Source organism: Lutjanus erythropterus, chromosome 3, assembly GCF_056507025.1.
Source record: "Lutjanus erythropterus isolate fLutEry1 chromosome 3, fLutEry1.hap2, whole genome shotgun sequence".
Taxonomy (NCBI): domain Eukaryota; kingdom Metazoa; phylum Chordata; class Actinopteri; order Lutjaniformes; family Lutjanidae; genus Lutjanus; species Lutjanus erythropterus.
The window spans coordinates 14,527,583-14,555,056 of record NC_139319.1 but is presented as its reverse complement, the minus strand read 5'-3'; the positions used below and the strand labels follow the sequence as shown (position 1 = coordinate 14,555,056).

Genomic DNA, 27,474 nt, shown 5'->3' with positions numbered 1-27,474 from the left:
TTAATCTTAATCCCACATACATTTCAAAAACATGTACAGCATCAGTCCAGTAGAATTTAAGATAATTCACTGATAAAATAAATGTATAACTGTTTCTGTGCCAGTATTACAAACAATACAGCATTCAGCATTCATTTCTATTTTGGAAAGTGGTTTGTTGGGTAGATTGTATAATTTTCACCAGTTCTATTGCTGACAAAATATTTGTTGACTAGTCTCAGTCTTATCATTTTCAGATTACTGAACTGGTCCTACAGTAATTTTAAATCTTGTATCCTTGTAATTGTTAATTCACATTGCCATCTGCTGGAGAAAGCACAGATTATATGGTCAATGAAAATGCAGAGCAACCAAACTAGGAACAAGTAACGTCAAAGTGGATAACTAACCCTCTATATTGATTGGCTAATTTCCTCGACTGCACCAATCAGATTCCAGATAGTAGGCGGGACATCTGAAGACAACAACAGGAAGTACACCCTCTACAGCAACTACTTTTTTGAAACTTTTACCAACGCAAACCTATTAGAAATATGTTTAAGTGTTTACTAATATAGACAATAGATTGTTATGTCAGCAGAGAGTCGTATTTTATTGCGTCAGACGCTGAAATACGTTTAAAGGTTCATATCAGAATCATCTGCTTTGTTTGTTTACATGGTGAAACAGATGACAAGCTAACGTTAGCATCCCAGCTCGGTAATATCAGTCATATGAGCTCGTAATTATACACGACCGTTGTCCTCATGAATGAAACTTAACATTAGTGAAAGAGCTAACGTACATGAAGACCGCTGGAGGGTTGTCGTTGGTCGCAGCGAGGCGTCGTACGTGTAAAAATGCGAAGCTAACGTTGGTTAAATGTGTCGAGCATTAGCAACGTTTGTTGGCCGAGTGAAATTGTTTTGTCACTGAACCTGCGGCCAGTCTTAAAAGGCCTTTAGGCGTCTTCATGTCAAGATGCCTTGTTCCTGTGGGAACTGGAGAAGATGGATTCGGCCGCTGGTCGTTGTGCTGTACATACTGTTGCTGTTAGTTGTCCTGCCCTTGTGTATTTGGGAACTGCAGAAGTCTGAGGTCAGTTCGAACAAATGATTAATCTGATTGACATGTGGCTTAATTTTGATTCTGGGAGCAGGGTTGGTTTAGCTAACACTGTAACTCAATGTTGAAGTAGCTACTTGTACTTTACTTGAGCGCATACATTCATTTTATACTAATGCAGAGATATACACATCTGCATTTCAGAAGAGAATATTAAACTTTGTACTCCACTGCATTTAGCTACAATAGTAGTTACTAATTGCATATGAGTGGTATATGACTAACTCTGTAAATACGGTGTATTGCCCACTGCAAAACACTCATAATGCATTATGATCACTTTTTTAGTGTTATAAGGATATTATATTGTATGAATAGTCTTACAGATTCATTAATGTATGTTTGAATAGTATTTTACAGTTGATCAAGGACTTGCCTGTCTAAAATTCACTCCTGTCAGCGTTATTTTCTTAAGATGTGAAAGAAATCTGTCAGAGCAGTAAGATTATTTCAAAGTCCTTTTGTTTATAACTGAAATTGAGAAGGTTTTTATGGCAGATTGATGGATTTTAGTGACTATTTGAAATGAGATGATTAAAAAAAACTATTTGAAATATTTTTACTGCATTTAAAATTAAATTAAGACTTAAAGGACTCAGTTACAGACTAAAAGACCTTGATGAGGAGATGCTGATACCACTTTAAAATAAGGGTGCAAATCATACACTTCAGTAATGCTTAACTAATGCATGACTCATGATCATTTACTGCATCAATTAATGCAGGATGCTTTATGAATTCCTCTTGCTCACCACTAACAAATGATCAAATTACTTTGACTTTTTAATATTGGTTTACACTTACAAGATCATCAGTCAGGGAATGTTAATGCACCGTTATTTCATACATGACTTAACATGTGATCAAGTTAGCAGGATTTCAGTTACACAGATTTATTAATATAACTGTATTTATTATATTTATTATTTAAGTGCCTGCATCTGATGCCCAGTTTGATTAAAAAATATAGGTATATTTCTATGAGAACAGAAACTGTTTACTTTCAGAGTTACTATTCAGAGAAGTTTTATTTCACTGCAATCCAGCTAATTTGGTGTGATGATAACATCTCCTTCTCAAGATTTTCAGTCTGTAACTTAGTCCTTGAAATCTTATTTTTGTTTTAAATGAGATTTGTAGTACTTTGTAAAGGATCTGACTCCTGTTTCCATCCCATATTTTATATTAAGTGTAGAAAGATTTCATTTTACATAGCCAAAATGCTAGTTTCGCAGTCCTAAATACATAGATGAGTTTAATGTTGATTTTTTTTTCCACGTATGACAGGTTGGCACTCATAATAAAGCATGGTTCATCGCTGGGATATTTGTCTTCATGACCATACCCATATCATTATGGGGCATCCTCCAGCATCTAGTTCACTACACCCAGCCAGAACTTCAGAAACCTATCATCAGGTACAGATGATACCTATCATGTCATTGATTAACAATAGTCTGAAACTGTTTTTTATTCATTTATTCATTTATTTTATTGTGTTTTTTAAGGATATTATGGATGGTCCCAATCTACAGTTTGGACAGTGTGAGTTGTCTGTTTAATCCACAAGCCATTTTCAAACATAATGTGAATCCATGTGTGATTGAAAGAATGTTTTTGCGTTTTTTAAAATTCATATATCCTCACTTTCCCTGTAATCCTCCTCTGTTTTTTTAAATCTGGCAGTGGATTGCATTAAAATACCCCAATATAGCCATTTACGTGGACACATGCAGAGAGTGCTACGAGGCATATGTCATCTACAACTTCATGACCTTCTTGCTGAACTACCTGGAAAATCAGTACCCCAGCCTGGTGTTGATGCTGGAGGTCCAGGAGCAGCAGAAACACCTGCCCCCTCTTTGCTGCTGCCCACCCTGGCCAATGGGAGAGTAAGTTTATGTGCCACTTTTACAACAGACATGTAAACATACAATTCATATTGGACCTTCTTACACCAAACCCGATGCTGCCCAATTTCCTCTTATCAAACTGGTACTTTGTCACAGGTAGACTCTGCAATGTGGCAGCCAACACATCGTACAAATGTACACACAGATGTTTAGTCTGCATCCAACACAGTAAAGAATTTGGTGTGAAATTAATCTTTGCCTTGCATACTTTCATACATCAAACGTGTTAGCGTTATTGGTCATACTCATAATTTCTTGCATAAATGAAGGCATGCACGTGATCCCTTGGATATTATTTGATTGCAGTTATTTCAATGAGGTGTTTACAGTTTTTGAAGAAAAGAAACGATGAAAATAACTAATAGGTGAAAGATTTGTTTCTTACACTTGCAGTCTGTTTCAGTTTGTCTTATGGCTTTGAAAGTTTGAGACGGAAGTGTTTTTTTCCCAGCAAACAAAGTAAACAAGTCAATGACAGTCACAAGCTTCAAATTGGCTTCAGTCAGGCAACATCTGTAATTGTTTAACATGCCTATGCGCAGTCAATTTTGTCTGGTTCTTTTTTTGTTGTTGTTGTTGTTTGTTTGTTTCAAATATTTTTATTGGAGTCATTTGTGCAAAAAGCTTGACATGTATTACAGAACAGGAAACTGCTTCAGCTGCTTCAAATTTTCACAAACACAACTTAAAACAAAAGAGAAAAGGCAGAAATGATGATCATATTTAAAAAAAAAAATCTTCGGTCCAGTTCTGTGATCCACAGCTTTACTCGAGGAACTTCAGCTTTTTTCAGAATTTAAGAATAGTTGTATTCAATTTCTTTAGCCTTTAAAAGCCCACAGTAGACAAAGTGTTACTGAGAAGTAGTCAATTTTTGTAAAGCCTCTGCTATTCCTAATATAATTGCTTGAACAGATCTTTTTTTTTTGTTTTGGTGATCAGTTTTTGTTTATATTATGTTTTCTCCTTCAAAATTAAATTATCCTCCAAAACTGAGGGAGAACAAATTGATTACCATTTGTATTTGCCTGAAAGTCAACCGTGTCAGTCTTGTTGATTAACTTTGTATTTCATTATACTGCTCTCTTAAATGTTTTAGCCCTTGGCAGTACTGTTGCATAGACCAGATCCGGTAGTTGTTGCAGGAAATTAAGAAGTTGTGTGTTAAAATACTGTCATTACATTTGTTTCAAGGATCCACTCACTATATGTCTTATGACTGTTTGTCTGCGATTGGATTTGATTTTAAATTCAAGCGATTTTACTTTCTAATTCAAATCATAAATCTCGTCTGCAGGGTTTTACTATTGAGATGCAAACTGGGAGTGTTGCAGTACACAGTTGTAAGACCCGTTACAACAGTGATTGCCTTGTAAGTCAGCTCCGCTCTTCACACACTTAATTTATTCTTTGATAACGATCACAGCTTTTGTTCACTGCTTTTGTTGACTGTTGTTGGTTATGGCTGTTTGCTTCTTCTTCCAAGGATCTGTCAGCTGTGTGACGTCTATGATGAAGGCAATTTTAGTTCAAAAAATGCATGGACATACCTGGTCATCTTCAACAATATATCCCAGCTGGTAATTCTGCCACTTTTTCTTTTTTTTTTTTTAAGCCGTCTAAATTTAATTTTCCTCAAGTAAGGACTGTGTTATACATCAGGGCCTGGGAGCATGTCAAGAGATAAGATGTAATAATCCATTAAGTACTGGATGTAAATTGTGAACTATTTTCTGCTCTGTCTGTCTTCTCTTGCTCTAGTTTGCCATGTACTGCCTGGTGCTGTTCTACAGGGCTCTGAGAGAGGAACTGAGTCCAATCAAGCCAGTGGGCAAATTCCTGTGTGTCAAAATGGTGGTGTTTGTCTCTTTCTGGTAATTTTCAGTGTTTTCAAACTTGATGACATGCCACATTTCTGAAAATATGCTTTGTATGAGTTGTTTTTACTTTGCTTGCATGCACTGTTAATGTTAGTAAAGTATGCTCTCTTGATTTACACAGACAGTAGCATCAGGATTGTGTGTTAGACATGATGATTATTTCTTAAACTCTTCTAGGCAAGCTGTGTTCATTGCTTTGCTGGTGAAAGTGGGCATAATCTCTGAGGAACGTACCTGGGACTGGCAAAGTGTGGAGGCTGTAGCTACTGGCTTACAGGTGAGCTGAAGTGAATCTAATTAAGATTTACTTATGTGTTGGGTTAGGCATTGAAAACTGGTATCAATATGACCGATATCCACCAGACAGATTCACAACACAGACTCTGTGCCTCATTTCAGTGCTACTTCAATGCGTGAGCTGTTGAAAACTGCCTGATGGTACTCTGCTGCAGGCAACAGAGGCATCACCACATGTCCTAGTTATTACACTACATTACACTTGCTCTGATGGCAGCAGGTAGCCTACTGTTAGCTATTAGCTACCTTAAATGTGGCTAAAATGCCCAAAGCGAAAGTCTGGCTGTATTTCACTTGAAAAGGATTCCAACACTGGGACAGTTCAGACACAGTTTAGGCACCAGTATGGTTTTAAGCTGGAGATATACTTGCTGTCTAACTATGCCGGCATCACCACAAATGTGTGAAAATAACTTGAAAATAGTAATAAGAATAATAATGATAATAATGTGCTGAGTTTGATGTTTCCTGCAGGATTTCATCATCTGCGTGGAGATGTTTCTGGCAGCCATCGCCCATCATTTCAGCTTCACCTACAAGCCTTACATCCAGGAAGCTGAGGAGGGTTCCTGCTTCGACTCTTTCATGGCAATGTGGGACATCTCTGATGTCAGAGCAGACATTTCTGAACAAGTCCGCAATGTTGGTAGGTGCCAACTGTTGGTACGACTTGGTATTATTGAAAAAATTACAATACCAGTATTCTTACGGTGATACTGATACCAATGGAGAGCTTCATTCCATACCTGTTTTCAAAGGTTCTTTATAAATAACGCTTGTGGTGATCGGAGCGAGGAAAACCATATAGTTATATGGTTGTTTGCTAGTAATTTTTATTAATTTTTTCTACACCTGGGTGCAAAAAGGATCGGTTAGAGGTATCGTTTGACTGCAGAAATTTCAATACTAATTGGTACAGGGTTATCGATACCTTAACAGTATAGTACCAGACAGTACCTGCAGCGCTTGCACAGTTGGGTATTGCAAGTGTCTCTGGCATGTTTCTCCAACATCGAAGAATCCGTAAAGCATTATTTCTGTCCTCATTGACAGGGAGAACAGTTATGGGTCGTCCAAGAAAGTCCTACTTTGGCGAGGCGGAGAACGATGGTGAGCGATCTGGCCTGCTGTCGTCATCTTCCCAAGATGCCATCACAGAGGCGGCATCCAATCCCGTGTCACCCAAAGGTCAATACCAGGGCCTGGGCAGAACCCCCGCACCGCACTCTTTGTCGGCCCCCGCCGGGCTCAGCTCGGCCCCGTGGGATGAAGGTCATGAGGCTCAACCTGAAGAAACCCAGGAAGAAGACAGGACCAACCAAACCAAAGAACCAACAGAAGCAGATCTCATCGTGATCACCTAGCCTATCGTTAAGGCTGACGTCACCACCAGACTCTACCAGACATGGTTGGACAGGACCTAATTACATCCTCGCCATGTTCCTTCAGACATTACTGTACGGATGCAACATTAGACAAAACTGATGTTTAAAAGGGCACAGCCAAGTAACAGTAGAAATTTGCCAACAAATGCAAAACCAGATGGACCTCTCTGCCGGTGACAGCTCCAAGAATGTTCAGTAAAGTTATGGTACTAATTGATCTGCAGATAACATGTATTTTATTCTGTTTTTGTTGTACTGGTGAGTTATATGGCCCAGTAGGCTCTGCCAGAGTTGGTTTTTAGTTCATTGCAATTGGAGAAAACCTCCAGTCAGTTTTAACGTGCATCCCAAAGAGCGTACTCAAAGAACCCATTGAGTTTTCTTGTCACACAAAGCAAAGCTCAAAGGTCAGAGCAAAGCATGCACATGTATCATTTCCAAATGGGAAATGATAGCCGTTTCCACCCAAAGTACAAGGAACTGTTAGTCCCAAGAACTACTTTTCAAGAACTAAAAGTTGCAGTGTTGTCTGCATTTCCATCAAGGTCTAAAACCCCTGAAGATCAGGCAGTTTGCTGACGTATGAAAAAGTGACGGCAGCTGAGCTGAGACTCATGGTGTCTGACAGATAAAGTTACATGACTAACTAGTAAAAAAGAAAAATGCCTCTGCCCCTGCTTGGAGTATTTTGGGTTTAGTCCGGATGATTAAGGTGAGCTGGATAACACTGCAGACTACTGACTGGTCAGAGTAGCGTATTGTAGTGAGTGCGTAGCTTTAGTGGAGCGAGTGTGAGAGAACGAGTGGCAGAGGGTGACTATGAATGTGAGCTGAGCAATGGAAAATGTGAGCAGTGAAGTTGTCTAAAAGCAATAAAGGCTGCAGCTTCCCAAGGCCGAGGCAAAGCTCCTGAGTGATGATTCCCAACTGTGGGAATAGCGTTACTATGACGATCGGTTCCACATATTTTGAGGGAGTAATATCTGCAGTGGAGTAGAGTTGAGTTAAGCTGTTTTACTCAAAGTACCATACTACTCCCTGAGCAGGGACTTTTTGGGGCGTAAAGTTATGTTCCTGCAACTTGATTTAGTTCCTCCAAAGGTTCCTAGTTCCTGTGGAGGAAACATGTTTAATTACACACTTGTGTGTCATCTCACACATATCATGATCTCAGATGTTAGAGAAAAGAAATATGCAACCTTTAAATAACCAAATGTTTTCTTTGTATCTTGGTTTTTGGACATCGATTGAAATGAGTAATCGTAAATCTACCACACTAAAGCACATTAGATGTCCAGAATCATCTGTTTTTTTCATTTTAGCTTGTAAAATCCCAGAGGGATGGGATGAAAAGAGCAGAAGCAACAAATGTTTGGGATGCACAGTTAAGAGAAGGTTAGAGCTGTGCCTGTTGAAAGATGTGTCCAGACTGGCAGTGTGACATCACTACAGAATCAATATTAATACGATGTATTTCTTAAGAGTTTTGGTAGATAATATAAGTACAGTCCAAGTATTAAAACAACATAACTCAGTTTGAAACTGTACAATCAGCACATTCTCATTCATAGCTCACTCAATAGTGTTTAATTCACTAGTGTTCTCAGATGCCTTGTTCTATGTGCCGTGGAACTAGTCCATCCACTCCATCAATTTATATTCCAGGTCAGAATAATTTGTTTTATTATTATTAGCTATTATTAATTTTCTTTGATGAGATGTTTTGTTGGTTTTAGCCTTTAAGATGGAATAAGTGTGCAGCTGCTGCACCTAAGCCATTTACTTTTCCCCATAGATTTTCAGAGCTCTTTTTGTTGTCGTGACTTCCATGGATTTGTGCAGGGATATCGACATGTTTAATGTACAGCGTAGGTAAGATATCAGTTTGTGTCCGAAAATGCATAAATGTATCAGATCGACAGCATAATCTGCATCATGTCCAGCTAGACTATGTTGCATTGCCTTACTGGATTTTATTTTTCTAAAAAATAAAACTGACAGGATTATATCAGAGCTGATGTAAATGATCCACGTTTTAATTTCATTCCATCTCTGACAGTCTCTTCAATAAATCAAATCAACTACATTTTCACCGATTGCTTTTTTTCTTTTACAATGAACTGTCACTCGTTTGTTGTTGAAATGTTTTTATTAATACCAACAAACATCTTTACAAAAACAACTGTGCCGATAATCAAAGGACACCTATAATATTTATATCATATACTTACAAATATATTCATAAGTACAAATTATAAACGTCCTATGATCTTAAAGCTCACTTTAGAAATAAAAACACAATTTTAAGGTTCATTGTTACAAAGTCTTTATTATCGTGATTACCCAGCATCCCACTGGTGTTTACAAGGGTGTGGGTCATGCAGGCTTCTACTAAATCTCAAAAATAGAGATCGAATGTGTCTGGGAAAACTTGAAAATTTGAAGAATAGTATTACATTTAGGAAAAATGACAGGAGATAAATCTTTAAATACCAGAATCCATAGAATTTAATAGATTTCCCTGTGTGTCCACAGCTTCTGACTGAGGCATTAAATATATGGAACTAATTGTAAAACTATAGTGTAGGAGATTACTGCTCCATTGGCCTGGGGGCGTTCTCTATATGGGCTGATATGGAGATGGTGCTCTTGTGAAGCTTCACAGCGAGGCGGACCCAGTCTCCGGCTTGTACCTCCAGGGGCTGCTGCAGCACCGCGGCCGCCTGCTTCCAGTGAGAGTTCTGGCTGAGGGTGCTGACACTGATGTCCTGGTCCAGGTAGATGTGGTACCAGAAGGGAATTGCAGTTATTCTGCCTGCAGACGTAGCCTGGACCTGGGATTAGGAAACGGGGATTATGTCTTAACAAGATACTTAACAGTACATTAAGAACAGTCAGCTACTTATGCTTAGAGTACTCTGAGCCAATTACATGTGTATCAGTAGCCATGGTTCCTTCTGTTGAAAATTATTTTTACCCACACAAAAAGTAAAATCATGTTTCTTTTTAGTTCTATCCCGACCAGTAAGTTATTTCCAGTTGTGATGAGTGCCTCAAAACATTCAAAACTAAACTATTTCAAACTTTCATGGCACAAAGTTTTCTCTGAAAATTCAAACTTTGTTTTTGTGCTGAATTTATTCAAAGTAGGAGCAAAAATACAAAGTTAGGAGGTGAAGTAAAGTTAGAACTTAAGACATTTTTTTAAGACTGTTTAATTACATTAATTCCAGTCATGTCGGTAGCTCTCATTGGACTAATGTACAGAAGCCCTGAGAGGCAAGTGAGAAAAGAATTGTAGAAAAACAACTTTTTTTTCAATCATGTTTCAGTTAGGCGAGTTAATTTCTCCATGCACTCTAAACACAGGTTACGTATATTGCGTATGAGCAAGGTATGTAACATGACTGTCATGTCTTTCTTTCCACAGGAAGTGTATTTTAATGGCCACTGCATGCTTTTAGTCCTATTAAAATGATGGGGTTAGTGGCACACTTCAGCCTGTTCTTGCCAAAATGAGCATTACAACAACAAACACTTAAGAACTAGTCCTGACAAAAAAGAGAAAACAAAAAAAATCACAGATGACAGCTCAGGTGTTTAACAATTCAGTCTGATATCAGGCCAACTTAGAAAGATTATCCGGGCAAAACTTTTTTTAAAATCTGTTTTTCCTCACTTGGCTCTCAGGGCTTTCGTACTAATGTACTCCTTACCTTAACTTCTCTGTTAGTGTAGTTTGCGGTTGCATCCATCAGGTCCAGAACAAAGAGCTCCACACACTCACTGAGATGCCTGCACTCCAGAGTGGAAAAGTCCAAGAACACATGGACCGGCACCTAAAGGGCATAAAAGATAAACAAGATCATGACAAAATGTTAGTGAGTTGTTTGCAGCAGATAAAAGAAAGAACTATGTGGTGAAATTATCAATAAGGAACAACATATTAAACCCATAAAGCCCAGAGGAGAAGAGCTGCTTAGATCTGACAGCGATCTAACACAAAACAGGTGCTCCTGATGCACAGGTTGGCAACCACTGTCCACAAGAGATGGAATGGATTTCCCCCAAAAAGATCACAGAACATTGTTTCATTCAAGTGCACAAGTGGAAAAAATTATTTTGGCTACATGATTTTTACAAAAGGAGTATATTAGCAATCACAGAGAAAAGGACTCACACCACAGACAGAACAATATCATCCACTTTAAGTTTTAATCTGTAGTGCCAGTGGACAATCATCCAATCCCTGATTAATGCTTGGAAACTAATCTTCCACCTCAAACTCTTCAAAAGTCGACAAACAGGCTGCGGCTGCAGGGCAGCAGGCATAAACCTGAGGGGGAAAACCAAAGTGGCGGCACAGAAAGTGTCACTGTTTCCTTTAGCGCAGAACAAAAGAATCTTTCCTCCTCCCTGTCACAGTTGTGTAGACCTCAGAGCCCGCTGTTTGATGTGCTTGATGTAATGTGTACTGATGGATTCAGGTAGGAATGTCTTGGGCCAAGCTGTGTGTTGTGTCTTGTGTGACAGTTGTGCTAGAAAAGTGCCCTCCGCTGAGGGCTTCAAAGACGACATCTGTTAAAACAAACGACCGTCCCGCGTGGGGCCTGTGGAATTAGAGCACAAACACGATGCTGGAAACAAAAAGGGAAAAAAAAAATAATAATTTCCAGACCAAATGAAGAAAAAGAATTCAAAGGGATTTCACAGTTTCTTTAATGCAGCTGGGAAGCACACATCAAAGAGGAGTGCACAACAGAAAACACAGTCCTGGACCTTAGTATTCCAACTGAAAAAACCGTGTTCAACAGACAGCCCAGACACGGCAGGAAACAAAACAACGGGATGCACGGTCTGTCTGATTAACTCAGGCACGTCAAATTTGTTCTGAGAATGTTTTCTGTACCTTTATAGTATTGCACAATATGTCAATCATATTGACCCACAGGCAGCACATTTGCACTTAATGGGCGAACTTTGAATGTGAATGATGCAAGCTTACAAACACAGCATACTGTATGTGAAAACTGTCAATATTGACTGTTGCATCAGGAACATGAGACAGAATGCGTGATATGAGTTGCCTGAGATGTACAAAAAGAGGATTTTGCAACTTTATGAAGACTGAAGAAGTTTTAACTTGATAATATTCTTTTCATGCATTTAAGTGAAATGACTGAACATTTTATTGAGTCATTTTCTACAGTGTCTCTGACTGATGCATATTGCTCTTGTTTTATCGCCCAGGCCTGATTAAAATGATTAACTTCATAAACCAACAAAAGTTTTGTAGATATCATCAGTTGCGTGTTCATGTTATTCTACACCTCACATCGTTTGAGACGGTAATTCATTTTTGAAAAGATTGGCCAAGGTTCTCCGCACTGAAAAGATATTCTGGAATCTGGTATATTAATATTACACAAAGTTTGAGAAAGTGAAGTCTGCAAGAATACAAACTGTTATATAGTCTATATTCATGTATAAACTGCAACCCCTGCTGATACTGGACTTGTGAGCCAACACCTATAATGATATATTGGCTGACATTACAAGAAAAATAATAAGAAAAAGATATTATTATTAAGGCAGTACACCAGAGGTTACAGACAAAAACATAAATATAGTGTATCTCCTTAGGAGATCATTGCATCACCAATCCATCTTGCCAGGATTTCTCTGTTAAATGTAAAATATATGTTTTATTGACTTTATTTTTTGTAAAGTCAAAACACTGAACTTCCTCTCGCTTCACAGATATGACAACATAAGTCTGACATATTAGAGTTAATTTTTTCAGCTTCTGTGGAGTTATTCATATTTGGTAAAAACACATTTTGACATGGATATTGTATGCCACAAGTAGTAAGTGTTTTTCCACATCACATTCCTATTGTTATTAAATTTTAATTCATGTGGGGAGAGAAATAAGTCCAGAAAAGTCTGGGTTCTGTGTCTCTATTTGTTACAGTCTCCTTCAATGTATCATCTGTCATCTGGCCAGTGTAATACCTTGATATATGAGTTCCTACAATTAAAAAAGCAAAACAAAAGAAAGAACAAATAATTAAAATCTAAATTAGCTTTAAGCTTGTGAAATCTCAATATTCACTCCTTGCTTTACCGTTTGTCCCAAATTCCTCACATTATGACTTTTCCACTCCTTATTAATAGGAGTCTTCCCTCCAGCAGTAAATGGTTTCTCCCATTGACTATTTCAGAGAAACCAACATGATTCTTATTTTTTTTTCAATATAAACACTTAGCATTTTTGATCAGGATCCCATTCATATAGTTATTAAATAATTATAACCATAATATGTTCGGGCGGGACATTTTACAGTACACTAACAGTAAACTTTAGTGCTCCCTGGTGGACAAACTATGTAATGGCGCTTGAATTGTCAAACACCCTGAAACCCAATATATCTGTGATGAGCTACAATCAAGCCCTGCCAATATCACCTAACTCTGTCACATGACAACTTGTAATACCAAACTTAGCACTGACTGGTTAGTCACTGTCAGCTATATTTAGTTACTAACAGATAAAACTATAAAACTGTGCAGTTTTATTGGATGAAACATGCAAAGTTCATCACAGTGGAGGCAGCAGGTCAGATCAGATCAGATCAGATCAGATGCTTGTTTGAATTGGTCACCGACAACTTCCTGTTAAAATGACTTGAGCACTTAACATGTAGTACATCACATTTTATACAGTATTTTCAAGGGCTCCTAAGTAGATTTGTCCCTGCCCAGCAAAGACTTTTGAAATGCTGAATTAATTTAAACATCATGCTTAACATAAAGGCATGACATTGTGGTTCGACTGCCGTTTCCTGATCTGCACCATCATCTTTCTTTTTTTTGCTTTGTTGCTCAAGATGTAACCTGAGAAGAAAGTAAGATGTGATTTGGCACATTTTGCTTGTTTGCATTATTTAAGGTGGCCTACATTTTTTTGTTTCTCCAAGTCCAAGTCCAAGATATATAAAAAATACTAAAAAAAGTTGAGTTGGCATGGCACAGCCCACAGCAAACCCTACGGTTACCGTTACTAGAGTAAAAATAGAGGTAAGTAATAGAACTGCAGTGATTAATGATGATTAATCAATTAGTCGGCTGAAAGAAAATATACAGCCAACTATTTTGATAACAAATTCATGTTTTTGGTCCTTTTTCTAACAAAAATGTCAAACCTTTGCTGGGCCCAGCTCCTTAAATGTGTTTATAGACTAAGCAATTAATTGTGAAAATAATTGGCAGATGATGAAAGGATGATGATGAAAATAAATAAGGTAACCGTGATACGTGGTAGCTTATTTAGGTCTACTTACAGTGAACTGGTTGATGAAGGGAGCAATATTGAATCCCAGTGTTGGCTCCTGACCCTGAACAGCACTTTCCAGCAGCAGCGTGTCGGACTCCACCAGCATCCCGAGCACCACAATCTTTTCTGGGAAAATACGTCCTCCTTCCTCCAGCAGACACCTGTTATCGATCACAGAGACATACTTTACTCTAAAACATCTATAAGTAGAGCACTAAAATGATAATCAAACACTTCTGCACTCTGCCTTCTTCCTCTTACCTGGCCAGTGAAGCTTTCTCCATTAACTTCTGTCTGATGAGTCCACACGTCTCCACACAGTCCAGAATGATGGCGCTCCACAGCTTCTCTCTGGACGGCCGCTGCAGCATCCCCTGCTCGTCCTCCACATGGTTGAGCCAGAACTCCAGATGCTGTTCTGGGATGTTGTTGGAGCGAGCCAGTCTCTTTAAGACTTCCTGTTGCTTGTTTTTTTCCACTGAGCTGTACGCCTTCACATGACCGTGGCTGGCGGCGATGAGGGAGAGCAGAGAGAAGCCCTCTGACACGTCGAGGACATAGAGCAGGTCGCTACAGTCTGTGGGGTCTGATCCTCGCACCTGGTGCTGCGATTTAACCTTCAGCTGGGAGATGAGTTTGTCGAGTGCGCCGCAGAAGCTCTGATGGTAATCATGATTGTTCAGGAGCGCCATTTCTGAGCACTCCAGCATGTTGAAGTCTTTAGTTTGATTCTGGTCGGTCTGAAGGCCGGCCAGTGCGCTACACAGTTCTGCCTCTGGGTTCTGATTTGAAACGGGATTTCCAGAGTGCTGCGAATCCAGACGCTTGTCCAGATGGATTTCATGGCCATCTCTCACCACAGCGACACCGCAGAGTCTCAGGTAGGCGTCTCGGCAGGTGACTTCAACTATCAGCTCGTCTTGAGGTTTCAGGAGAAAACCTGGGGACAAACAAAAGAAGAAATCAGCGACACAACCTGATTATACACGAGCTGCGTTGGTATCAACTGAGATGTTATGTAGCACGGAGAAGTCAAAACTCTCAAGTACTGAAAATGCAGTCAGGTCAATTTTCTTCTAATCTTGTTTGCTTGTTTTCAGTGACTAACTGAGATCAAAAAATACGGCGCTGGCATCTGCAATAGACCGGCCCTATTTTCAAACTCAATACTATACCCAGCCAAATTTTAACTTAAAAAATCTGAGTTAAAACCAAATAGACCGACCAGAATACAGAAACTTTTCTCTGCAACCTTGTCGATCACGCCTTCAGAGTCCAGACTCATCAGGATCTCTTTCTCCGTCTCTAATAAATCTGTTATTTTTACACATTTTTTCACACTCAGTCAGCAGAACTTTTGGATGTTTGGTTCGAAGATTAATTTTCCTTTATCCTGACAGCTGCTTACTATAGAAAAACATCTCATTATCTCTCAAAGTGTCAAAAACAATAAATTACAAGTTTCATAAGTGGTCAACGCTACAATAGTTGCTGATATCACTAAGTCTGCGAATATACAATTTTAATTCAATTCAATTCAGGCATCTGTGATTGATATTAGATGCCCACTTGATTGAGGTTTTGATAATTTTATGACAGACATTTTGGACAGACAATAATTGGAAGGTGTACCTTAAAGATGACAAAATAGACTGATATTTTTACTTTGCATCTATATCAGATTGTTGAACACTGAATTGATAGCCATCTGGATCAATTTATCGTTAAACCCCTAATCACTAAGTCAAATTCACTCTTAGATCTTTGTAAATGAAAGGCTTTATCTTGATTCATTATCTTGATTCAGATTCTGCTTCATAGCTTAAATGTTATATATATTTCATAATTTATTACATCAGAAACTTTGTTAGCAAAGTACGCAGTGAATGTGATTTTGTAGCCCGTCTGCCGCGGGTCCCCATGGTGGAGAGGAAGTCATATGACTCAGGTCCAACAGGTGACACCTGAAGTTGTTCAAAGTCCTCCTGGATCCACATTCTTCACAAATATATTTGTCATCAGGAATTCTGTCATCAAATTCAGTATTTAATGTGGTTTTGCTGTTCTTTTCTGTACACGCAACATCTATTGCACGCCTGTCCACCCTGGAGGGAGGATCCCTCTGTGGCTCTCCCTGAGGTTCCTTCCATTTTTTTCCCTGTTAAAATGTCTTTTCTTTACTCTGTTGAGGGTCTATAGGACAAGCGGATGTAGCACACTGTACAGATTGAACAGCCCCCTGAGGCAAATTGTAATTTGTGATTTTGAGCTATAGAAATAAAAACTTGACTATCTGAACCTGCTGTAAACAAGAAAACTTACAAAACAATTGAAGTGACAAACAGATAAACAATGAAATTGTTTTTGGTAATTTCATGCTTGTGATTTTATGAATGCTGAGGTTACAGGGGTCTAAAGACAGAGGGTGTCATATTCCTGGACAGATTGTAAAGCCCTTTGAGACAAATTCATGATTTTGGGCTTTATAAATAAAACTGACCTGACTTGACCTGGGAAAAGCATGACTGAAAACATTTTAAAGGGTGAAAAAAGGGTTGAAAGAGACAGAGCGTGAAGAAAAAGCAGAAGCTGTTCGAACGGGAAAAGGGAGAGCGAGCCCAGCAGAGAAATGAGATTCAGGGGAGCGGGTGCACAGAGGGAGGGGAAGAGGCACAGAAAGGATTCCTGTAGGAATAACATCTGTTCATGTCTTCATGTCAGCGCGCCGCTCGTCAGAGGCATTTGGGAAAAATGCATATTTATTGCCTATAAGAATTTCATGAACACTAAAGAGTGTCACAGGCGATCACGGCGCACACGTCACAGCGACCGGGAAACGGATGTTGGTGATCACCGGGAAAGGTGGCGGCTCCCCTGACGCTGCCTTCGCCAATTAGCGGCGCAGTGAGACGCCGTTGAGCCCCGTCTGAAAGATGATGTACTGCGATGCCAACTGGAACATGTCACCTCATGTCAGGACCTGTTAGGTTCACAGTGGCCTGGCATAATAGGAAAGTACAGAATATAAAGTGCACTTAGGGACACTCGCTTCAAACTTTTTTTCAGTGCTTGACAGCTTAAAGGGATAGTTCAGATTATTTGAAGGAAATCTGTGTAAGGTCATAGTCAGTGTCTTACCCACAGTGGATGGCGGTCAACACGTCTCCACTTTGGAGAAGCAGAGACGCTTGAATAGCCAAATGTTGCTCTCTTTAAACCACTAAACCCCATAGAAAAAATCAGTCATTTTACCTCACAGAACACAGGAGTTGGTGGTCTACTGCTGCCTATATCAGTTACTGTGTCTGTATTACTGTGTGACGTTGGTGAATCCAAACTATCCTTTTAAAACACTGAAGGCGCACAATAACGCAAACAAACTAACAGACCGAGACAGTGGCAGACCAGCAACTCTGTGTGCTTTGTCAGGTAAAATGACTGATTTCATCTATGGAGTCTGAAATATTTGGAGAGAGCCATATTTGGCTTTTATAAAGCCAGTTTCCTGTCAGAGAAGACAGTCTCAAGGCAAGTAAAGCACCAAATATATTCTGGAAATAGTGCACAATTAAATTGATATTGATTTTTTTAGTTGAGCCTTTTAAGTGTCTTTATGTACCACAGTATCATCCTGTCATTACACTAAATTATTCTCAACATTTTCACGTGGAGATCAACTAAAAAATGTCCAAAACTTTGGTCAAAATCAATTGAAGCCTGTAGTAAAGTAGAGATGATGTTTACAGGCTGAAATATTTCCTGCAAGTATCCCTGTCATTATCCAACAAAGATAAAATTATTAAATAGTGTCACACACTTCCGTCCTCTGATGAAACATTGAAATGCATGCTAAATAGTGGGAGTAGAGAATACAAGCTGCGCAGAAAATAAAATAAACTGTATTACATGTATTCTAAACATGCTAAAGTCATGAGAATTTAAAGCAACATGTGATGATTAAAGGACAATTCCCTGGACACACTGTGACAGGACTGGACAGATGGACAATGCTGACCAAACTGACATCTAAAACTAGAAAAAAAAAATCAGTGTGAAATATTGCGTGTCATACCCTTGATGCTGTGGACAGGGTAGATGGCTTGCTCCCAGCAGGTGTCCTCCTGCGGTCCAGTGGACAGACTGCTCTCCTCATCCAGGTGGAGTTGGAACCACACAGCCAGAGCGTCCAACTCCCCCTCCTGAGTGACAGGCAGGCGGATCCTCTGAACCTCCCTGGAGCTCAGCCCCTCCAGTTCCTGCAGGTTAATCAATACAAAACAGTTAAAGCAGAACTGCAGAATTGCTACAGGGATACTGGCTAAAACTGCAAAAACCACATCAAGTCAGGCTGTAAAAATAGGTGCAAAAGGTGCAGTATGAGTATAAAAATGTAATCAAATTTCATACGGTTTCATTCTTGGAAGGAAGAGAGTTTAACCACCACATCATCAGGTCACATGTGCGCATCATAAAAGCAATTTCTCTCTTTTTTTTTGAACAAAATGATTCTGCACATTCATGAAAATGATCTTGTGCAATTGTCTGCCGTTTCCTCCATCATCAATTGGTTAGATAAGAGATAAGATAAAAATTACATTAATTGGTCCACCATAGGTCATAATCTACCAAGCATATTTTTAATAAATTTGTCTCAGACTTTTTTTTTTTTACAGCACTCAATAGCACAAAGGAAAAAATTACACAATTTGAAATGGAAACACTCTTACTTAGGCAGAAGTGTAGCTGCAGCACTGAATGAGGAATTGCAGCGACTTCTTTCTACATCTCTTTGCGGACACGTTCTTGTCTATCGCCTCACAGATTTAAACCACATCACATCAGACAGGCTTTCTCCACTCGCAATGCAGCAGAGAAACAGCCTTTTGGAATATCTTACCCAGCCTCTGCAGGTGTCTGCTGTGATTTTCCTTTGTGCTATGCAGCGCCGTAAAACACTCGTCCTTTTTCTTTTCAGTATCGCTATGACATGGTCTGACAAAAACATTACAGTACAAACAGTAAATGTGTAAATGTGAATCCTGTCCAGTTTCTTTTAATCAATATCGCCGCACATACAATAATGTTTAACTTTGTACTGCTGAAATTTACACATGATACAGAACAAGTGCAGCCTTGTACCTTTTCAATCATCAGAACCTTCAATCCATAGTTTACATCAGAAAATACAGAGTATAGTGTTATACTGACAACATGGCTAAACACTTTGAATATCTTGTTTGCAAACACTAACATAAAGACTTGTCATTCTGATGGATGATGTGTTCATTGACATAAATATTTACTTCTGAGAGATAAACTGAGGATTTTGAGCAAGTTATGGACTTTGGCCAGTAATCTGTTATGTTTATATGACTTGTTTCACTTGTCGTTTTGCAAAAGTTAAAGATGATTTGAGAAATGTGAGGAAAACTATCAATATGGCCTGCCTTGCTACTAGCAGGCAGCAAGACTACATATCTTTGTAACAACAGTATGATATGTAATACTGCAAGCATGATTACAAATGCTTCTTATAGTAGCTTGTGGCACTTTGAATGTCAGCCTGGGGCTCTTTTAATATAATTCAAAATCACAAAAAAATGAAATGTCAATACTCACTGCAGAAAATGAAAAAGTCTCCTGATATTCTATAAGAAAAATCCTTTGAAGGCTGAGGATTAAAGGTGGTAATGCAAACAGGACTGCTGCATGTCATAATATCTCACCCCTTTAACACAAAAACTTTTCTTATTATGTTCCAGTTTTGCTTACTTTTACATTCATGGGGTTGAGACACAAACTAAATGCACTAAGAGCTGAGTTCACCGTTCTTATTTTTTACCAATTTAAAGCTGATGTGGAGTGTATGCCAGAGTGCTACATAACTCAATTACAATGCAGTGCTCTTAAGTCTGAGTATCAATCTGCTGAAGTAAGTTTGCCTCACTGATTCCAGACACATTATCGCAGGTCAGGCTAAGTTTGTCTGAAAGACTCGACTGCAAATGTGTGGATAAATATTCTCAGCAATGAACGAATATCGACAAATGGTCCTACAGGTACTGTCTGGCAGATAAACACTGTCTCTTCCTTCTGCCCAGTGTGCACTGGGAGCTAATAAATCAGGCAACAATCCCTGCAGGCCTATAAGTAAATATTAAGAGGCCGCTGATGTGCAATATTTTAGCCCGTGAGGCAGCCAATGTGTCAGCTTCATGGGACCAATAAACATATGGTTAGGTAAATTCATTATTCTCCTCAGAGTTACGTTATCCTGCTTGACTCGAGGCAACAAATACACGTTGCATATTTCTCACACGGCTTCACGTCAGACACGAGGAACCTGCAAAATCTGAATGAATTCAAATGAAATATATATGAAAATATATGTTGAGCTGAATGTAGCGACACAGGCTGGGTCTCACCAACAAGGATAATTTTTAAACCTGATAAAATCATGCTTTAACTTTATTATTATGACCTGGAATTATTATGAACTTTAACTCCAGTTTAAACTGTGATCCAGTGTTAACTTTAGACTTACACTTGAGGAGGTTTAACTTTTAAAATGGCTGCCTTTTTTAAGACAGATTGAGCAAAATAACCAAGTTCCTCAAAGGAAGTTAAGGGACAAACCAGCCGAGTTTCATGATGCATCTCTTTCTTTCACTCCAGTTGATAATTCGGCCAACAAGTTTCTCTTACAGGAGAAATCAGAGCTTCTCTGCCGAGCAGGGATGTAACCATATGTTCATTTAAAAAAAAATGTCTCAATATCATACGGGTCTGTGATGATATCTACTGTTATATTACATGGTTATTTATTTTATTCTATTATCTTTAATCTATTAAATAAAAGGACTGCTACTGACTACTGCATTGTTTTTGTTTTCTAATTACACACAGGTCTAAGTAATTCAACCAATGTTTTTTTTTTACTTTTTAGCTAGCTAGCAACCAATGCAACATTTTGTTAAAGAATAATTTGGGGTATGAAATCGTCTTTGTACTGATTAAACTCTATTTAATATCAGTTTAAATCACTAAACAGATTGACAAAACCGACATTAGTTTTTAAATGTGTAACAGAGTGAGTTCTGTTTAATTTCAAATCTGAATTTACTCATTTTAAACCTACTTTTGCTAAACTCTGATTACAGCTAATCTACAACTGTTGTCTTCCCTGTTTCTGCTCACCTGCACGTTGTTGAAATCGATGTTGAGGGCAGTGAACGGCTCTGTGAGAGGTTTATATCCGCCCGGCAGTCTGCTCAGTCTCTCTGTCGTGTACGGCTCCATGGAGTCATCCGGCTCAGAGCTGCAGCTCACTGGACTGCGGAGCTCTCCGGCTGCAGCCATGGACAGACTGCCCACCTCTGACACACAAAGCCTGTGTGAAAAACAAACAGTGATCTCATGATAGATCCTGACACCCTGAGCTGCTGTTTCAAAAACACCATCCTCTGTTTGTCTTATTTGTCTCTATAAGTGTTTTTAAAATCTAAGAATGTAAGAAATGGGTGGAAAGCGGTGGGAAAACATATTCGCACATTCACAGGTTTTCAGACAGACTGCAGGGCCTACTTACCTGTGATGCCTGCGAATCTCAAGGCACTCAACAGCCATGCCAAACACTGTGGCTCCAGCGGGAATGACCCGTCCTGTTGCAGACTGTTCCTGGAACTCATTCTCACCTCTCTTTAGGGGGGTTAAGGTTAAAGAAACACATGCTTTTAACGAAACTACTCATCACAGCTGTGAAATGTCACCTTGTATTGTAAACTCAGGTATCATGGAACTTTCCCCAGTTTGCCAATGGGATCTGCACTTCACTGGATGTTTAAAAAGCAACTTCCTGGGGATAAACTTAATTTATTTTACTTTACAGGTTGGCAAGGAGCGCCTTGAAGCCGACACTTGCTCTCTGTGAGGCTGAAACACATCATTGCCTGCAAGCACACACCTGAATTGTTACACGTCTCAGGCATCATTATTTAAAGCTCCATGTGTTTTTCAGATTCCCGAAAATTTTAAACAAAAAGATCTTCACCCCTCCAGCGACAATTGGCAATAGATTTCTGGTGCCAAGAACTCACAGACATGTTAATATTGCACCGTGGCAACTGGAGAACAAAGTTTTGCTTCCTGTTTGTGTTTAATAATGTATGTTACCTGTGGAGGCAGCAGCAGGTGGTGCCAGGCGTGAATGAGGCTCTCTATGATACCCTCTCCAAACAGTCCTGCATCCACCGTTTCAGTCACCACCAGGGACACCCTGAGAAAAAACAAGACGCTGAATATTTAAAACATGAGAAATACTACTTAACTCTTAAAGGGTTCAGATTATTTGAAGTGAGGATGTATGAGGTACTTCAGTAGTCAGTGTATTACCTACACTAGATGCTGGTTAACACAGCCTAAATTTGGAGAGGCAGCTGGGAGCACCAGCACAGAAGCTAAACAACGTACTGCTGTGGACAGGGTTAGCAACAAAACATACTTTAGCAGCATAAAAAAAGACCCACCGAAAAACAACAACATCAATACCAGTTTAAGTGAATATTTTCAACACTTTAACATGCCATCAGACAACCTTTTCTAACAGGAAACAGTTGTTATATAAGTCAAATGTCGGTCTGTCTGAACCAACCAGACTCCGTTAGCAAAAATATTAATTTTATCTTGCAGAACATGGGAGTTGCTGGTCTAACGCTGCCTTGACCTGTTAGTTTATTTGTGTTATTGTGTTATTGTGTGACTGGCAGCAGCAACTCCCGTGTTCTGCAAGGTAAAGTTTCTGTTTTTGCCTAAGGAGTCTGAGTACTTTGGAGAGTCTTTAGGCTGGTCAAACAAACATTATACTATTGACCCCGTACCCAGCAGTATATTGTTTATGAACCTCATATAACCCCACTTCAAATGATTAATACAGTTTACCACAGTGCTGTATGTTTTATCACTGGGGATGGCTGACTGAACTCGGTAAAGTAGCTTTTACTTTTTTTTGTACCAAATAAATGGAACAAATTACACAAGGTATTAAAATTGGACAGGAATGTTTCAGTAGATCATTCTGAGTGGCTGCTGGATAATATGGTGTTTGTGATTTGGTTGATTGTAGACATGGTTGCTATTTATTGTTTTTCATTGACTTTTACTGCATTTTATTGCTTTTTATTGATGCATGTTTGGTATTTATTTTTGTTTATTTATTATTTCCCTTTTTCATTATATGTTTGCTGCTTTTATTGCTGGATATCATTCTTTCCAGACATGTCAGCTCGGTATTTATTTTATTTGACTTATTCGTAATTTTATTGTTATTACTGATGTTGTGATTATCATATGTTTTATATCTTTTCCTCCTGTTTAAACATGAACTCAGGACATTTCTATAAAAGAACCACTTTCCTCTGACTAAACAATAGTTCATGTAAAGGATAATCAACAAGTGGGTGTGCGTTCATCATCATTTTTGAAGATATTCCTATGAAAAGGCTGCTGTGGTTCGTATAAAAGATGCTGCTTCTTCTCAGCCACATTAATTAGCCTCTCACCCTCCCTGTTGACTGCTTTAATGAGGGGAAACAGAAACGTTAAGGATGTCACATCGATTTTAATCAGATAAAGTAGGTTGGAGGTGCGTGAAGCCAAGGGGGAGCGATTTTTCAAGCAAGCGACACGTCGCTTAGCCTGTTCAGCGGGTCAGAACATCCTCATTTAGGAAAACTGAAGCAATCAGCTGCTCGCTCACTCGCTTTTTCACATCACATCCAGTTAGAAAGTGGTGTGAGCTTTGACAGCTGTGCTCTTTCATACCGCTATGGTTACAGGTTGGGTAGCGGATTAAAAAACAGTTTTAATGCACGCCTTCCAGCCAATCAGAAAAGAGCATTCACCCAGACCATGGAAAAGGCGAAATAATCTGAACTATATCTTTAACATCAATGTCATAACATCACAAAAGCTGCTGTGCCTGCAGGATCACTGTGCGACAGTTCTGGTTTGACTTGTACCTGTGTGGGATGTCTTTTGGCACTTCCATCTCCAGAGATTTCATATGGAGGATCTTGATGCTTCCATCCATCCCGTTAGCGGTCACCACCTCACAGGCCAGTTCATACATCGTCTTGGACAGTTCGCAGGCGTACACCTCGGCGGCCCCTGCCTTCTTGGCACACATACTTAACAGAGAGAACCAGGAAATCAGGACAATGATTTAAAACACAGGTCATAAGAAGCAGGGTGTGGGGGGTTGGGTTGATAAGGATCGAGTTCTAACTTATAATTAAAAAGTTCACTCCATAAAGATTTAAAAAATTCTAAATTCTCATGGAAAATATCTCACCCAAGGATCCCAGTGCCAGTACCTATGTCAAGTACAGTGTTGCAGCCGCTCTGAACAGCCTTCTGAATGGCCTGCTGGTACTTCCGGTTCCTTCCGTGGTCGTTGAGCATTAAGAAATGCCAGCGCTCCACCAGCCAGTTGGCCACACGGTAGAAGTTCTCCCTGGCTTCAGGGTAGTCTGGTCTCAGCTTCAAGGCCTTGTGGAAATGGCCCGCGGCTTCGTCTCTAAAGCCCATTCTGGAGGAGAAAAAGACGGCCACAGTATGAGCAGATAATTCGTCTTAATAATGTGACACTACATTACGACCTGTAATTACAGGAGGGGTGACGCAGGTGAGGATAATACCTGAACAAGTGTTCACCCATGCTGTTCAGGATGACCTCATCAGAAGGAAACAGCTCCAGCGCTTGTTCATAACAGTCAAAGAGCTCCTGGATGCGTCCCACAGAGTCCAGCTCCTCCGTCCATTTGAAGAGAGTGAACCTGAAGGACTCCTAAACGGGAGAGGACACAAACTTGAGTTCCAAAACTGAACACCTTTCTGCCCTGCAGCAGCAAAGACAGGCTGCCGCGCATTCAGTGTAACTGTGGCTGGTTGTGTGTGCACAGTGTCTGGCAGTGAATGTACGCAGACGGGTTTTCAGAGTAAACAGTCATTACCCTCGCAAAGTCCTTAAACACAGGTGCAAGGTTGAGGACAAGAAGATAGTGCACAAACGCGGTCCCATAATCCTGGTTGAACAGGCACTGCTGGGCACTTTCCAGGGAGCTGGAGACCAGCTCGTTCCTGGCGGGGTCCTCTCTGCGTCGCCTTCGGGCCCTCCTGCCGTGCTTCGGCCGTGCACTGGCATTATTAGGCATCCCTTGAAAAAAGCAGAGTTGAGTGGGGAGTGTGTTAGGAAATTATAATGTTTAACGATACAATATACAGATTAATGCCACTTTTAACAGGACAACACATTTATATATGAGCCTTTACTGTACTGTATGGATCATATACTAACTAAGTAAGCCTATTTCTGCAAGGAACAGGCAAACACACATTTCTATTTGTGAGATAAGTCAATTATTGTATTTTTTAGTCAAAACTTTGGGATGACAAGTCCAAACTTTGCCTTACAAAGTAGCCAAAATCCTGAGATAAGAATCCCCCCCGAAACCCTTTAAAGCCCCTTTAAAGACCCACCTCTGCTCTTTAGCCTCTTAATTTTCATAATTAAAATATACCAGACCACATTCTGGTTTTTATTTGTATTTTTGAGTTTGTCCTATGCTGCCTGTGTCATGATTCGATAAAGCTACTCTACGGTTTCATTAATTTACTTAAATCTTCTTACCTATGTCTGTAGTTTAACTTGATCAGTTCTGTGTTTTTATTTGTTCTTACTTTTATTTTGTTTTGAGCGGCTTTATAAAGCACATTGGTCAACGTTTGTTCTTTTTAAATGTGCCCCAAAAATAGACTTCACATTACATTAAGTCAAATTTTGACTTTTCATTAAATGTTGACTCATGAGATCTCATAGTTTTTATTTTGTTTTATTTTGTTATTATTTTCAATCCCTTTGGGCTACACAGGCTTCCATAAATGCCAAAAGTTTCATTAATAATAATTTAATAACGTCAACGTGAATAGTACTAAAAACAACTGTAGAAAAAAAAACGTTAACAAAGATACTTTAAACATATTACTACAATTGCGGGAATCAATGATTATTTAAGTTGACTTACCAAAATATTAATCAAATTATGTGGGCTAATAAGCTTCCATACATGCCCAAATTTAATTAGTAATATTTATTATAACGTGAATAGGAAATGTTGCACCAAAAGTAAGCTAGTGTTAATAATAAAATATAAAAAAAAAATTAAAAAAAATTTAAAAACACAATCTGGCATTTCTTGTTAACTTACTGTGTGTTGTTTCAGATCACAGACCGTAGTATGGAACAGAAAAGATCACTGCACTTCAGTTAAAGTGGTTACTAATTTTGCAAACACGCAGACGTTAATATTTAAGGGTATTATGTGAAATAAAGTCGTCGTTAGCATCGTTGTGAGCTGTCCTTCCTCTGGCCGCAGACCAACGTTAGCTAGTTCACACGATAAAACCTCGTCTGACAGTCGCTATGAGAAGTTGGCTGCATGTCAAAAAAATACCGAATCTGTATGTATTCAAATTAAAACGGCTAGGTTTTAATTAAAACTACGAATCACATTTCTGCTAAACATCATGTATCATCTACCGTTCAACGAAACATTTGTTGTCCGCACGATAAACAGCTCGGAAAGAAACATGTGGCGGTACAAGGTTCCTCCACGGGCGCAATTGTAACGAACGTTATAACAGTTGAAGTTACAAGCAGCATTTAATAACCGCAGAAAACATAGTGTATAATTATATCCGTGTTTATTTACAAATTACGCTGCAGTAAATGTTACCGCCTCGGATTTGTCTCTGATGGAACCAATGACAGACGAATCTTGAAGCACAATCAAAGAGTACAGAACATCCAGATAGTTCCCACCCGTGAAAACCACAATCAAAATCAGAAACACTGTCCTGATCCTCAGAGGGAAGCGGGTCACATTACAAACGCTCTCATTCAAGAGCAGAAATACATGTAAGCATTGAGAAATTTTAAGAAAACGGAAAATAGAAACATGTAAAATATATGTGCAGAAAAGTAGAGTATATGAAAAGTCTAGAAATGTGTTAAATATAGATGCAAAAATAGTAGAAATACAAAATAAATAAAACTATTACTACTACTATTAGTTGAGATATACAATGATATACAATATACAATTACTGCACCAAATAACTGTATTGATGTGTCTCTAATTCTGGGTGTACAGCTTTTTAATGTTCATTTTTTTTCAGGAAGTGGTAGCTCCACCTCGCAGCCATGTCCATTGTTTGTGATGATCTGACTGAGGAGGTTGAAGATTATACAGGAGCATATATATGAATATGTAACCTATATATGCAGCACTGTTTGGAGACCTGTGATTGGATGTCGGCAGACCTTGGCCAGCCTTTACTGTGCAGTCCCCAGGGCTTCTCTTGTGTAGTGTATATTTGATGAATAATAAATGATTAATTTAAATGGTCAGTTATGTTTGAATATCACCAGTCCAATCATTTTTTTGGTCATTTTTTCACATTTATCTGGGAAATCAGATGTGGGCCTTCAGTTACAAAATGTT

The 27,474-nt window shown here is 39.1% G+C and overlaps 2 protein-coding genes across 2 annotated transcripts; one reads left to right on the top strand and one right to left on the bottom strand.

Annotated features, from left to right (window-relative positions):
- Window positions 1–440: 440 nt before the first annotated feature.
- On the top strand, window positions 441–8,665 carry tmem184c (transmembrane protein 184C). The gene is made up of 10 exons (XM_084715137.1): window positions 441–1,077; window positions 2,392–2,522; window positions 2,613–2,649; window positions 2,791–2,996; window positions 4,315–4,389; window positions 4,504–4,597; window positions 4,779–4,891; window positions 5,075–5,174; window positions 5,669–5,840; window positions 6,248–8,665. Exons 1-10 carry the CDS (start codon window positions 961–963, stop codon window positions 6,556–6,558), a joined length of 1,356 nt encoding a protein of 451 aa, XP_084571263.1. The 5' UTR covers window positions 441–960; the 3' UTR covers window positions 6,559–8,665.
- Window positions 8,666–8,709: 44 nt separating this feature from the next.
- Window positions 8,710–26,646, bottom strand: prmt9 (protein arginine methyltransferase 9). The gene is made up of 13 exons (XM_084715136.1): window positions 26,179–26,646; window positions 24,925–25,127; window positions 24,610–24,758; window positions 24,264–24,500; window positions 23,932–24,099; window positions 22,088–22,190; window positions 21,504–21,613; window positions 21,113–21,305; window positions 17,988–18,171; window positions 14,177–14,855; window positions 13,923–14,076; window positions 10,296–10,418; window positions 8,710–9,413 (listed from the first exon to the last, which is right to left on the bottom strand). Exons 2-13 carry the CDS (start codon window positions 25,123–25,125, stop codon window positions 9,171–9,173), a joined length of 2,544 nt encoding a protein of 847 aa, XP_084571262.1. The 5' UTR covers window positions 25,126–25,127; window positions 26,179–26,646; the 3' UTR covers window positions 8,710–9,170.
- Window positions 26,647–27,474: the final 828 nt, after the last annotated feature.